A 13,218-nucleotide genomic window follows, 5' to 3' on the forward strand; every position below is an offset into this window, starting at 1 on the left:
AATCCCCAAGAGATGGCAGGTTACATCATTTCTAGTGCTTGTTGATGATTCTGGGGAAGATATAATAAGAATTTTGACCGAGGTCACTTTGTGGGTGGTTGTCTTGTGAGTTGTGGTTTTTTCAATACAAGGTGCACTTCTCAGTTGTGTCAGGAGATACATGGCATCTGATATTGCATGTGAAAGATGAAGAGTGGATTTATATGAGTTTGTCAGATCAGGAGGATATTCCTGAGGAAGTTTTATTTGGGATGATGTAAAGATGAGGATTTTGAATAAAAATACATTTCGTATGTTGTCGAGTGGCTTCAATAAATGTGAACTGTGGATGTGACAGACTATAAAGGTATATGTAGCTCTACTGTGTTTTTTGCATCCAACGGCCAGAGTAAGTAGGTGAGTGATCATAGTCAAAGCGTATATCGTGGTAGGTGGAGTAAGAACTTAGTGAGATGGAAGGTGCTATGCGAAGGGGAGTGGAGATGCTAAAGAAAGGGTAAGTATGATCAGCCCCCGGAGGGAGAGGTGCTACAGTGAAGTCAGTGATGCGAGATGTGAAGGCAGGGGATCCCATGATGTAATCAACAACGCTGAAGCCTCCCCCATGTGGAAAGCACATGAAACAACCTGAGGCCGGCTATCTGTCAAGAACATTATAGATAATGATGATCATGCATCCTACCGAGGTCTAATAGGGTTTGCCCATAAGATGTGAATAGACCTTGTTTGTCAGCAGAAACTTGTAGCATACCTGCCTCCTCAAGGTCAATGTCTGGCAGTAGAGTGGAATCATCCTTGAAGTCGAGGGGTGGTACTTGATGGACCCCTGTCCTCACGTTGAAGTCCCCCACTAGAAGGACTTCTCCGCGGCTAGAGAAGTCAACGATGGACTGATAAAGAGCAGCAAATGGAGATGACTCATCCTCACCTCGGATATCTCTGGCAAAGTGGGAGGTCTCAGGGGGGAAGTAGCAAACTGCAACAAACAGATCCCAGCTGTCCGTGTGCTGAATCCGGATCCAAAGAAATTTGGAATGTGCATCTCTCTGGTCTACCGAAATGGTCCCCAAAAGTGTGGATCTGAAAAGGACTGCAACTCCACCTGAACCTCAAACTCCCTCGTCTCATCTCTGTAGGCAGACTCCCATGCATATCCGCTGACTACTAGAAGTGGGCGCTCTAGACTCTGACGTAAAAGACTATGTCGTGACCTCTATAGGATTCCGAGAAGTTCCCTGGTGTTGACCATAGGGTACCATTACAGTTCCAAATGGTGCAAGATAGGGTCTTGGATATCTGAGTCTCATAGACCCCGCTTCCCTATGTAGGGGAGGGGACAGGTGCCCTACAGGGACCTGTAAGAAGTTGTCCCTCTCGTACCACTGCCCACTTCCCCTCCTTCCAGGCTTGATCCCGCTGCTGCAGCAAAGAGCGTCTCTCCTCAACCTATAGAGGGGTGAGGTCCTCATCCATGGAGATTGCTGGTTGATCTCGAAGGACTGACCTGCATCGTAGAGCTGAAAGTCGTGCCTAAGTGTCATGGAACCGTATGATCAGGGGTTGCTCTCGGTTGGGGCCTCTCCCCACCCACCATGCCCTCTATATCCTGTGCTCAGTTACACCTAGAGTAGTCGCCACAAAAGCAGTCGCATCTGCCATCGGTGTAGCCTTAGTGCATGGGATCCTACGTACTCTGATGTTGAGAGCCTTACTGGCTCTGCTCCATGAGGGTAGCTGAAACGGTTACCCTTGCGGGTTCCCATTTGGCCACGTCAACCCATTTGGAAGTCTCCTCAATAGCAGATTGCATGCTCGCAATCTGTGCATCGATAACCAGGGTACTCCCTCCTGCCGGAGCTGCAAGATATCCTGTCTGAGTCCCTGAATGAGACCAGCCTGCTCCCGAATGGCCCGAGCCTGCTCCCGTATGATGCGGCTCTGCTCTTGGTTGAAGCGGACATGCTCCCATGTGAAGCGTGTCAGCTTCATCTTGCGCTCACGAAAACTATGTACCTCCATGATGAGCAAGGTCTCCCAGGCCTCTGGTGTATCAGCCCACCCGTGTCCTAGCTGAAACTGTGATGGCTATGGCATGAAAATGTGGGGCTGAGTTTGGATCATCTCGCGCTCACAGAAACTATGTACCTCCATGAGCAAGGTCTCCCAGGCCTTTGGTGTATCAGCCCACCCGTGTCCTAGCTAAAACTGTGATGGCTCTAGCATGAAAGTGTGGGGCTGAGTTTGGAAACTGGATGGTGACTGGGTGAACTGGGTGAGGTACGGAGATGATAGTGGAATGGAGGAGGCAGTCCCAATGGGATGTGGGAGTGTGGGCTGACTGAGAGGGAGAGGGAAGAGTGAAGCGTAATGCAGAGCAGTGTATGACACCTTCGAAGTAGGTGTCATAAGTGGTGCGAGAGCTATAACAAGAGAGGAAGGGAAGGGAACAATCGGCGCCACGGGCATAAGTATGTCACTGATAGTGGCTGTAGCTGTAGCTGGGGATGTGGGGGCTGTAGCTGAAACTAGTGTTGAAGTGTAAGCTGAAGTCGAAAGTGAGGATGTAGAGGGAGCTGAGACTGAAGCGGGGGCTGAAGTTGAAGTAGAGATAGAGGGAGCTCAGGCTGGAAATGAAACTGAAACTGAAACTGAAGCGGGGGCTGAAGTCAAAGTAGAGATAGAGGCTGAAGTGGGCCCCGCCTTTGCTTTGTTGTCAACCCCGAGTCCACTTCGGTTGACACGCGTGTTCACATCCTCAAGTTTCAGCTGTGTATGTTGTTTTTTTGTTGTTGTTGTTGTCGTCTTTCTTGGCTTTATCCATCTCTTTCTCGGCTTTTCCCATTGCCTTGGATTGATTTGTGTTCCCTTGATGCAGGTTTTAGTGCACGATCGGGAGCGAGAGTATTGGCTCCCCCCCCATGGAGGGAAGCACACCTAGGGCGAGGAGGGTAAGGAAGTCGGAGGAGCCGGAAGGAGGGACCGGGTGGGAGGCCTAAAGGCCTAGGCGGAGGGGTGGGCGGAGCTGTAATAGCTGCAGCGCAGCGTGGGAGGGAGGAGGAGCAACGCAGGAGGGAGGAGGAGCTGCGCGGGTGGAGGGGTAGCGAAGAGGCAGAGCAGGAGCCGCAAGCTTAGGCGTAGGCAGGGAGGAGCAGGAGCAGAGAGCAAAAGCGAGAGGGCGGGAGCAGGAGCTGCGAGCAGAGGCGGAGGGACAGGGAGCTGCGAGCAAGAGCGGAGGGGTGGGGAGGACAGCTGCGAGCAGGGGGCGGAGGGGCGGGGAGCTGCGAGCAAGAGCGGAGGGTAGGAGAGGGAGGGTAGGAGCAGAGGGCAGGATTGGGAGGGCAGAGTTAGATGGACAGGCTGAGCGGGTCAATGTGCCACTCCTTCCCCAAACGTCCCACCACTCTAATCATCTGCCAGTGAATCCCATCAAGACTCCCATCCATCTCAGGGTCTCTCTCAGTGAGCGGATGAAGTAGGCCTCCCACTCCTACTAGGAAGAAGCCGGGGTACGTGCTGCCTCGCTGCATCATCATCCTCAAGGGGACACTAGTCCAAGAAAACTGCCCCAACCAAATGCTGTCCCTCCAAACGCGAAGTCCCTCCCACCAGGACTCAGGGATGGCTAGGTCAATCTCTCTCATCTGCTGCCCTGCCCCTCGTAGATGCGCTACGGCATCAAGCCTTGCCTCTACCTCCATGTGGTAATCTGCTCCATCTGGCAAAAGACCCGGCCGGACCACTGTCCCACTGTGCCCAACCAATGTGAGTCCGTTGTCCGAGCATGCGCCCCTCCTGATCTCGAATCCTGGGTGCACCTTGGCTCAACGAGCAACGGTCTTGTTGTTTCCAAGACGCATGCCTAATGCAGAAGATTTGGCACAATGGTTGAAATTCCTGCTTAAGAGTTGCTTTGTTGAGGGCTGTTATATGGCTGATAGAGGTTTCTATGAGGTTATTTTCATGGATGCCCAATATAAGCAACAACTCTTGCAAAAATCTCCTCTCTTTTTGGGAAATCAGTTGGAGGTTATTTTCATGGATGCCCAATATAAGCAACAACTCTTGCAAAAATTTCCTCTCTTTTTTGGAAATCAGTTGGTGCATGTCTATCCATGGATGCCTACCAAGGACTACCAAAGTCTTATGCGTCACAGATGCCTTGTATGGGTTAAGATGGTAGACTTACCTTTATATTGTAGGCCTGCTTTGCCTAATTTGGTCAAAGCATTGGGGAGTGGTTTGTTCCCCTTGTTCTCTTGGAAATGTGAATCGTTTTTGCATGTCATGGCATACAGATAGACCCACTCCTCCCATGTGTGGCTCTTCAAGGTGATATGGCGGGAATGCCATCCCAACAGATTTTCTTCAAATTGAAATGGGAAAATTTTGAGGTCCTGGCAAATTTGGACACATGCAATCTGAATGTCCACAGGTCTTATTAAAGCCTCCCCCTACTGCTGCTAGCTGCTTCTTTGCCAAAGCCTGCTACAGTGCCGCACACTCGTAATTCAAGGAATGCTTCGCTTCCCCCCCTGTAGTGGATGAAAAAAGGCAAGGCCAGAATGTAGATCACACCTCCCCAAAGCAAGGGTTTAAAGTGCATGCTAGAGAGAAAGCTTCTGCATCAGATTGGCAGTCACCTAAAAAAGCCTTCAAACAAGGACAATGACTAACAGAAATTGGATGGAGAATGCATCCTCTTTCAAGGACATTCAGGCAGTTTATGGATTTGTCTGCAGTGGTTTGTGCTGATCCACTGTGTTTACCACTGTAAGTTATGACAGCTGTGCATTTTCATACTCTTGTCTTTGGCCCTATTTCTAATGATGAGCAAGGGAATGCCTATCAAGAGAATACTAGCCTGCCATAGCCTGATGTGGCCATGCACGTGTTATGTAGCATCTATTGGTTTGCAAATATGTACATACCCATCAAATGCTTTATGTATAATGTTCAAGGCCTTTGCAATATAAAATAAATGGAGGCTGCTTTAGGATAGCATTACCTCTCATAAGCTACAAATTGTATGTTTGCAAGAACACAATCAACACTCTTTTGCGGGCCGTGAAGGTTTCTTTGTGCCATGCTTCCTTTTCAGGGATTGCTATGTTGATTCATCATGATTTACAACTATATTTGGCATATAATGACCTGCATGGTCATTACCTCATTGTTAGATGCATGATAAATGGGGATAATAATGAATTTTCTTCAATCTATGACTCTTCGGTTAGGGCTGAAATGTGGCATCATCTAGCAGCTTATCCCTGGATGGGTAAAGCTTTCATTTGTGGAGGTTTCAATAATTCTCCTAACATTGATGATAGTTCTACTCATCGATTTCACATCCTATGAAGTGAAAGGAATGCCTAGATACATGCTTGTGATTTATGGGACCATCTTATGCTTGCTACCGTTGGGTACACTTTTCATCATACTAATGCCTTCGCTTAGTATTGGGCTTGATTGGATAGATGGTACATGATACATGCAGCACAGTTTGATGATTTTACTTGTGAGATGGCCTTGGATTATACTTTGCACCTCTCTGATCTTATATATGACCTTGCATCTTGGTCTGCCAATGAATGACATGTAGCTGCCTCGCAAAAGGATTTTAGTGGTCAATAATTCTTATTTGAAGCACTCTATCTTTAAAGTTTTGGTTAAGGCTCTCATTAACAGGCTTGTACTACATGCTTCAATCGATCAGGACTAGGCATGCGACCGTTTCTCATTGGGCATGCAGGATTTAATCAAAGCTTATTGTAAATGCTATCTGGGTGGTTGATGTAAAGGCCTTAATTCAGAACTTCACTTCTGTGGTACAACGGTGCCCATTATCCTCGGATGATCAATTTGCTTTTCAGGCTGTCCTTCATTGCTTGGCTGAGAATGATCAACAGAAGTTAACAAAATGGCAGCTTCGTTCTCGTCAGAAAGCCTTGCAGGATACAAGCTGCTCTTTGAATGCTTTCTTCAAGAGCCTTTCATACTTCCCGTCCCATGCTATGTTTGCATTGGGTACTACATCAGGATGGCTCAAGGACAATGAATGTATGCAATGTTTGCATTGTGTACTACGTCAAGATGGCTCATGGACAATGAATAGACAACAGTGGCTCAAGGACAATGAATGTATGCAATGTTTGCATTGTGTACTACGTCAAGATGGCTCATGGACAATTAATAGACAACAGCTTGATGCTTTCTTCAAAAGCCTTTCATACTTCCCGTCCCATGCTATGTTTGCATTGGGTACTACGTCAGGATGGCTCAAGGACAATGAATGTATGCAATGTTTGCATTGTGTACTACGTCAAGATGGCTCATGGACAATGAATAGACAACAGCTTGATGTGATGGTGCTGAAATTTTATTCTGACTTGTTTGCAGACCCTCCTCCTATTTTATATGTTGAGGCCAATGCCCAGAATGTTTTTCTTCGAACTGTGCAACCAATTCTCTCTCAAGAGGAAGCACATAAGCTGGACCTGCCTTTGACTGATCAAGAATTGAAAGCGCCATTGTCAAAGTTGGGGCACTCTAAATCAGTGGGTTGCGATGGCCTCACTGTTGACCTTTTTGCTAAACTTTGGGATCAGCTGAGCCGTGTTTTGTTGCACATGATTTTTGATGTTTGGCTCTCTGGCTCTATGACTTCTTTGTGGAAAAAGGGATTGCTGTGTTCAATTCCCAAAGAGCCCCTGTGCCAATATTTATCAAATCGGTGGCCAATTACGCTGATGCATGTGGTGTATAAGCTGATTTCTAAAATGCTAGTCTTGCATATATCGCATTTCTTATATATGTTCTTGCACCCTGCTCAGTATGGTTTTGTGCCTCGAAGGAAGATCATGGATAACATTGCAACTTCTTAAATTGGCATTGAATATGCCAAATACACCCATCAAGATGTTCTGATTATGCAGGTGGATATTGAAAATGCATTTGACACTGTTAGATGGGATTTTATTGCAGTTGTCATGCAATGGCAGTTGGCCTTTGGTCCCAAGATGCAAAATGTGGTTTACTGGCTTTATGAAGAGGGCAGTGTTTGTGCCTCCTATTTGATGCCCTTTCTTCTTCTTGGACCTTGGGTCGCTCTGTTCATTAACGATGTCCTCTTAGTGCCTTGCTTTTTGCAATTTCTACTCATCCATTGTTGTTACACATGGATGATTTGGTTTTGTTGCAGAGGTATCTGCATGGTATTGATTTTCCTGGAGGCACACCTTTTGTGATCCAAGCCTATGCTGATGATTCTTTTTTCTTCCTACAGAACTCTGAAGTAGATGTTAGGCATCTCATGTAGGCGCTTGATTTGTTTGGTATGGTGGCTGGGCTGAAAGTTAATTCCACTAAATCCAAACTTTTGGCTCTATGCCAGTGTGAGTTGGCATCGCCGCCGGTGGCTTAGCCTCTTGCTCCCTCCTGATGAGGTGGTGCATCATTATTGGATGGCATATCTCTTTGCCACAAGAGAGACTTTGGGTCTTAAAAAAGCTTTTCATAAGCTGAATTATTGAAAATTGTCTACTTGGCCACTGCATTTTCACCTTCAGATAGTGCAGCCCATTCTGGCATACGTGCATCAATTGGGTTGCCCTATTGGATGGCAAATTTTTTGCCACGAGAGACTTTGGGTCTAGCGGCTTCACTCTAGAGCAGCTATGAATGTGTGTGTGTGTGTGTGTGTGTGAGAGAGAGAGAGAGAGAGAGAGAGAACTTTTGGAGATGTATAGTGGGAGCTTTTTCCATTGGGGTGAAATTGGCAGCACGCCGCATTGCTTCCCCTTCCTGCCCCCGTTGCTCTCATAGCCGCGAGACAGTTCCTCACCTATTATGGTCTTGCCCACATTCTCGCATATTGATCACTCATGTTTCTCATTTGCTGCGGCTTCGGTTTCCCTCTATCAGATTTGGGAAACTCTTCTAGATGTTTGGATGCCTCTCATCTCAGATGTCTCCATTCCTCCTCTTCTTTCACTGGACTCGCTTTTGGGTACTATGGACCATTTGGACACAGAGACTGCATTCCAGGATGGGTCAACAGTTTCCTCAGGCATATATTTTCTTCATAATGTCCCTCAAGCAATCCTTATATGATAGTTTTGCTGCAAGGGACTTGGATGCTACTAGCCTTGAAGTGTTTTCTAACTGTTTTTGAGTTCTTCCATTGGGCTCTCCTTTGGAGTCTAATGTCATGTACATTGTTTTTATGTTAATATAGTAATGTGCTTTCACCAAAAAAAAGTGTGTGTGTGTGTGTGTGAGAGAGAGAGAGAGAGGACCTATGATGAATTCCTGCAGTAAGCTCACCTAGGGCTGCCCGCCTGGCTACGGTACTGCCCTTGGGGGTCATCCTCACGTGAGCAATTGCCCAGTTAATCTCTTGGATGCTTCTGTGGCCTCTTTGGGCTTCCTATCTCTAGCGTAACCTACTACCTCCTTCTCATGTGTCCTTCTATCACTCATGTGCAACTGTGTTGGAAAGGTCACCTCCCCATCTATAAGCCCCCAAATGAGGAGTGTGTGGGGGAGGGATAGCTAGGGCAGCATATGCCCAGAAAAAAGAGAAGAGAAAATAAGGGTACCTGGCTGTTAGGTAGGATCTACAGGAGCATAAGGCAAAGCAGAGCGCAGCAGCAGGGACCCAAGAGCAGAGGTGCTGAACTGACGATGACATCAGCCAGGTGTATGGACCTGTACGGAGGCTGGAGCATGGCCTGCAGGGTTGGATCAGATGTGGGACAGAGGTGGACACATGGTGGGATGTGCAGGATGGATAAGCGCAAATGTGGAGCAGGTCTTGGGCCTGTTTTGAGGCCCTGGATTAGGGCTGGAGAGTGGGCGCCCAGGTGGCCAGGAGCAGCAGCAAGTAGGGCTGCAAGGGACTGGCCCTGGGGGCATATTATAGCCCACACAGGTCGGCCAGGCAGGCCTACATAGGGGCTAGGCCCCTGCAATGAAATCAGGGCCAAAGGCCCTAGATATGGAGCCCCAAGAGGGCCAAACCAGTCGTTCAGGGGGGAAATGAACCGACCAGCAGTCGGCCATTTAGGCTGCTGGGTCGGTGGGTTCTGCCAGCCCTTGGGCCTATATAAGAGGTCCATTGTGGCCTTCCTACGCATTCAGCAGGTCAGTGTACAGGGGAGCAGAGGGAGCAGCCAGAGCCCCCTCCTTGGGCCTCCATCCAGGAGGCAAAGGAAGAGCAAAGGTGCTGCAGACTTAGCTCCACACAGGGCTCAACCCTAGGCTGTCTACAAGGGCAGCAAGGAGCTGAGATCTGGACCAAGAGTCTACATACGCTTAGAGGTGGAGCACGCAGGCTCAAGTCTAGAGATATCCGGAAGATAGTAGAAATATGTGGTGAGATCAAAGGACCATGCTCTGGGGATCTCTCTCTCTTTGTATTGTGTGCATAGCTTTGGATGAAAATATATATTCTTTCGGTAGCTTCTATATCTGGCTGCATCATTGTCTATTGATGAGTCTACACGTCTATCTGATGCACATAAGTTTAAGAAGTTTGTGATTCCACTCCCCACACACACTGTGTGAGCTCCTGGGCTATTCTATCAGTCTTCCACTGTGTGTACCCTCTATTGCATGATTTCTAACAAGCTATCCCTGCTCCTGCCTCAGTTACGGGTTTTCCCTGGCTCGTTTCCTCTCTTGTTCTCATAAATCCACCACCTCTACTCCCTTTTTGCTCTCTTTCTTGCAGCCCACAAACATGTGCATTTAGAATTGTGTGTGTGTTTGTGGGCGCTTGCTTGCTCTTCTTTTTTCTACTGCTACGTCTAGTTTTTCTTTACTTTAAACCCTGCACACATCTCTCTTTTGGGGCGAATTTATCTGCTGTTTATTTGTCCTATTTCTCTTTTGCTTTAAACCCTACAAACATCTCTCTTTTGGGGCAAATTTCTCTGTTGTTCATACATCTTGTTTTTCCTTTGTGTTAAACCCTGCAAACATCTCTCTTTTGCGGCAAATTTCTCTGTTGTGTGCTACTGCTTCATACATTCTCCTACTTTGGAATTTTTAGGATGTTTGCTCATAGCCTTGTCCCGGGGGTTTTTTCTAACTTGATGGCTTCCAATTAGATAGACAAGATTTATACAAGGAAAGGAGTATCTCAGAATAAAAAGCAAAAATATGTACTGGGTCAGAATGACCCTGTTCATGCCTCACATGAAGCGCAACTGATTTTCAAGATCATGCATGAAGGCTTTGAGGATACTAGGAAAGATTGAAGGGGCCTGTCCCTACGGTGGGCATCACAGTTGAGGTTGATGAAATTGTTAATCTGGCTAGGGAATATGCCAAAAATGCTGTTATTATCTTTTTCCCAAGCCGAATGCACGTTGCAGCAGTTGTGGGAAACTAGTTGATGTAGACATTGGGGGGTTGTTTTGTGCAAAAGGTGCATTATGCAGCCAAGGGTTTTTTTGAAGTTATCATGGCAGATGAATAACATAAGCAAATGCTTTTGGAACATTCTTCTGTTTATTATGGGCAATAGATGGTTTCATGTCTTGCCTTGGTCTCCCACCCGAGATCATGCAATCTTTGATTAGGCATCGTTGACCGGTGTGGCTAGAAGTTGTGGATTTCCCCAATGCTTGCCAAAGTTGTCTGAACACAGAGGGAGAAAAAGGAAGAGTGAAAATGAAAATTTGTAATCTTGCATCCGTCCACCTTGTGTTGGCACCAAGGGGGAGTGTTGAGAATTGTGGTGCCATGGAGCATTAGAGTGATAGTGAGTGATGCTAAGAAGATAGAAGATTAATATGAAGAAATAATATGGAGTAGATTGCAAGAATGAGGTGTAGCGAGGATTGGAGATAAGCCCTTCAGGCTATAACATAATGTACTTGAACATTGGAAGACAATCGATTGAGTGCGCTCATCTTGTCTCTCCCTCTTTCATGGAGTTTCTTGTATATTTTGAGCCCCCTTACTTCACACACTCTGTTTGTGTTCTAGGCTTAGCACGATCCCACTTTCTTCACAAAGAGAAATGGGGCAAAACAACGATAGGATGGGATAACTGCATATAGGTGGGAGAAGGGAGCTCACAAGGGATGAGAGAAAGAGAGAGAGAGAGAGAGAGAGAGAGAGAGAGAGAGAGAGAGGTTTACTGATGTCTGTAGGTAGATCTACAAATAGGGAGAGGCCTGCACAGAAGTGGGAGATGGGAGATCGCAAGGGATATGCCCACTATAATCATTTGTATTAAGTTCACATAGCAAGCGTACACACAATGCTTCATGACTTTGCAGGTGAGTTTTGAACCATTGGAAACTTTGAAGAGAAAAGCTTGAGTAGAAGAGGTGGTGACTAGTTACGACCCCACCATTTCAATAAAAATTTTATTTGAGACCCATTGTAACATGTTAGAAGAGGCCCATTAGGACTTTCCAAAAGGAGCTTTTGATGCTGCGAGTTCATAAAAATTCAAGCTTTAATGAAGCTAGAAGCAAATTCTAGGTGTGAATGGAAGAGCTAAAAGTAATGCAGAGCAGGGCAGGGTAGAGCATCTCTTGTTTCTTGTAAAGAATTGAGAGAGAGAGAGAGAGAGAGAGAGAGAGAGAGAGAGAGGCATTTATATTGACACCCATAAAAAGAATTTTATAGAAAAGATGATTAAAAGCCTTATCTCACCAAACTCCCATGCATTCATTTTATAGCCATGATCCACAGTATACTGAATGAAATCCCTTGCATTTGTAGAGTTCCAAGGTCCCACATACTTCCCCTTCAGATATTGTCTTCCATACAAAGCATTGATGCCGAAAACCACTTCAGATCTGCAAATTCACAAGAAATCAATATCATATAGATTATAGCAGATAATATGCTAAAAAGGAAGATTAATAAATAAATTTTGCATCAACATACACTGTTTCCTGAAAGAAATTGTGAAGAGCATCCCATCGCCACATAGGAAGGCATCCACCAGAAAACCCAAACATGGATGATTGACTTTTATCGAATGGGACACAGGGTGTCAATGGATGGCCAAGATGATAGACCACTATGTCTTGTAGGGAGCCTCCTAACCGTATCTTCAATGGTGAAAACGCTGCATTGAAAATTTTAAACATCAGAAATAAATTCACAAAAAGCATTCATAAACCAATGCAAAGCAAGGAACAGAAGGGAAGAAGAATACGAGCTTAACAGGAAGGGGGAGTGTCACAAGTCTTTCACTCATCCAAACATGACAAAAAAAAACTTGTTGCCCAGGGTCTATGGTTGCAGGCTAAAAAATGTATACCAGGAAAAGCTCTACCATTACAAAAAGGATTTAGATGATTGATGAGAGTGCTTTTACTGGACTAGGGAAATTCTTAGAGAATGAGTTAACCTCACTGGCTGGACTATCTCGCCTTTGCCTGTGACAAATAATAACACAAATAACAAAAAATACATGACTACAATATTTGAGAGGAATGTCTCCCCACTGATTTGTACAGAGACTCGTTTGATAGCTCTAAGGGGCATGACTCTTGTTGATCCACCATCCTTACTCGGGAAGTGCACTGAATGAGTCATCCTTGTCCACATTGAAGCATGGTGCTTGCTTTTGGGCATTATGTTAATGGCTGCTCTACCATTCAAATAGAACCTTTCAAGGCTGACTTCGTTTACTTCCACCATGGCTTGAGGAGTCTGCTCACAGTTGAGGGCGAGACAAGCTAAGCACATGTTCACAGTGGGAAGTTGTTCTTCCAATGGGAGGTTGTTCACAATGAGAGGTTCTTCTTCCAGCCTGTCACCAGAATTTTGATCATGGACATGTTTGTTTCATCATTGATTGCCCTTCTCCTTAGCTTGAGATTGGGCTCCATGAGCAATCTCTAAAGAAGATGCATGAGCACCTTTAAGGTTTTGTAGACAACGATAGAAGCCTAGACGACTAAGGGTGTAATGGGCATCTGTAGCTGGTGGCCATGCTAGGCTAGGGTTGCACAATCATCAGCAAGATGGAAGTCACATAGGCAGCACTAGGAGCTGCACAAAGGCAATGCCAATCAACCGAAGCCACATCAGCAGCCACATGGTGGCCTGCCACGTGGCAGTTGGTTGACAGACTGCTTGCCACAGGTGGGGGGCAGTTTGGTTGGTATAGTAGGGGCCTAGGTCGGTCAAATAGACTGCCCTAGGTCAGTGCAGTTCTAGGCCTTAGGGGCCTATAAAAGGAAAGCC

At 46.2% G+C, this 13,218-nt stretch overlaps 1 protein-coding gene across 1 annotated transcript in view; it reads right to left on the minus strand.

The window, feature by feature from the left end:
- Window positions 1-13,218, minus strand: part of LOC147903973 (heparanase-like protein 3) — a 107,964-nt gene that overhangs the window by 79,856 nt on the left and 14,890 nt on the right. Inside the window, exons 3-4 of the mRNA XM_087372648.1 lie at window positions 11,908-12,091; window positions 11,671-11,816 (exon numbers count right to left, since the gene is read on the minus strand). Coding sequence (XP_087228774.1) covers window positions 11,671-11,816; window positions 11,908-12,091 — 330 coding nt within the window. The remainder of the gene's footprint in view (window positions 1-11,670; window positions 11,817-11,907; window positions 12,092-13,218) is intronic.

Source organism: Dipteris shenzhenensis, chromosome 3 (assembly GCF_047967505.1).
Source record: "Dipteris shenzhenensis isolate YYH24624 ecotype China chromosome 3, Dip_SZ_1.0, whole genome shotgun sequence".
NCBI classification, from domain to species: domain Eukaryota; kingdom Viridiplantae; phylum Streptophyta; class Polypodiopsida; order Gleicheniales; family Dipteridaceae; genus Dipteris; species Dipteris shenzhenensis.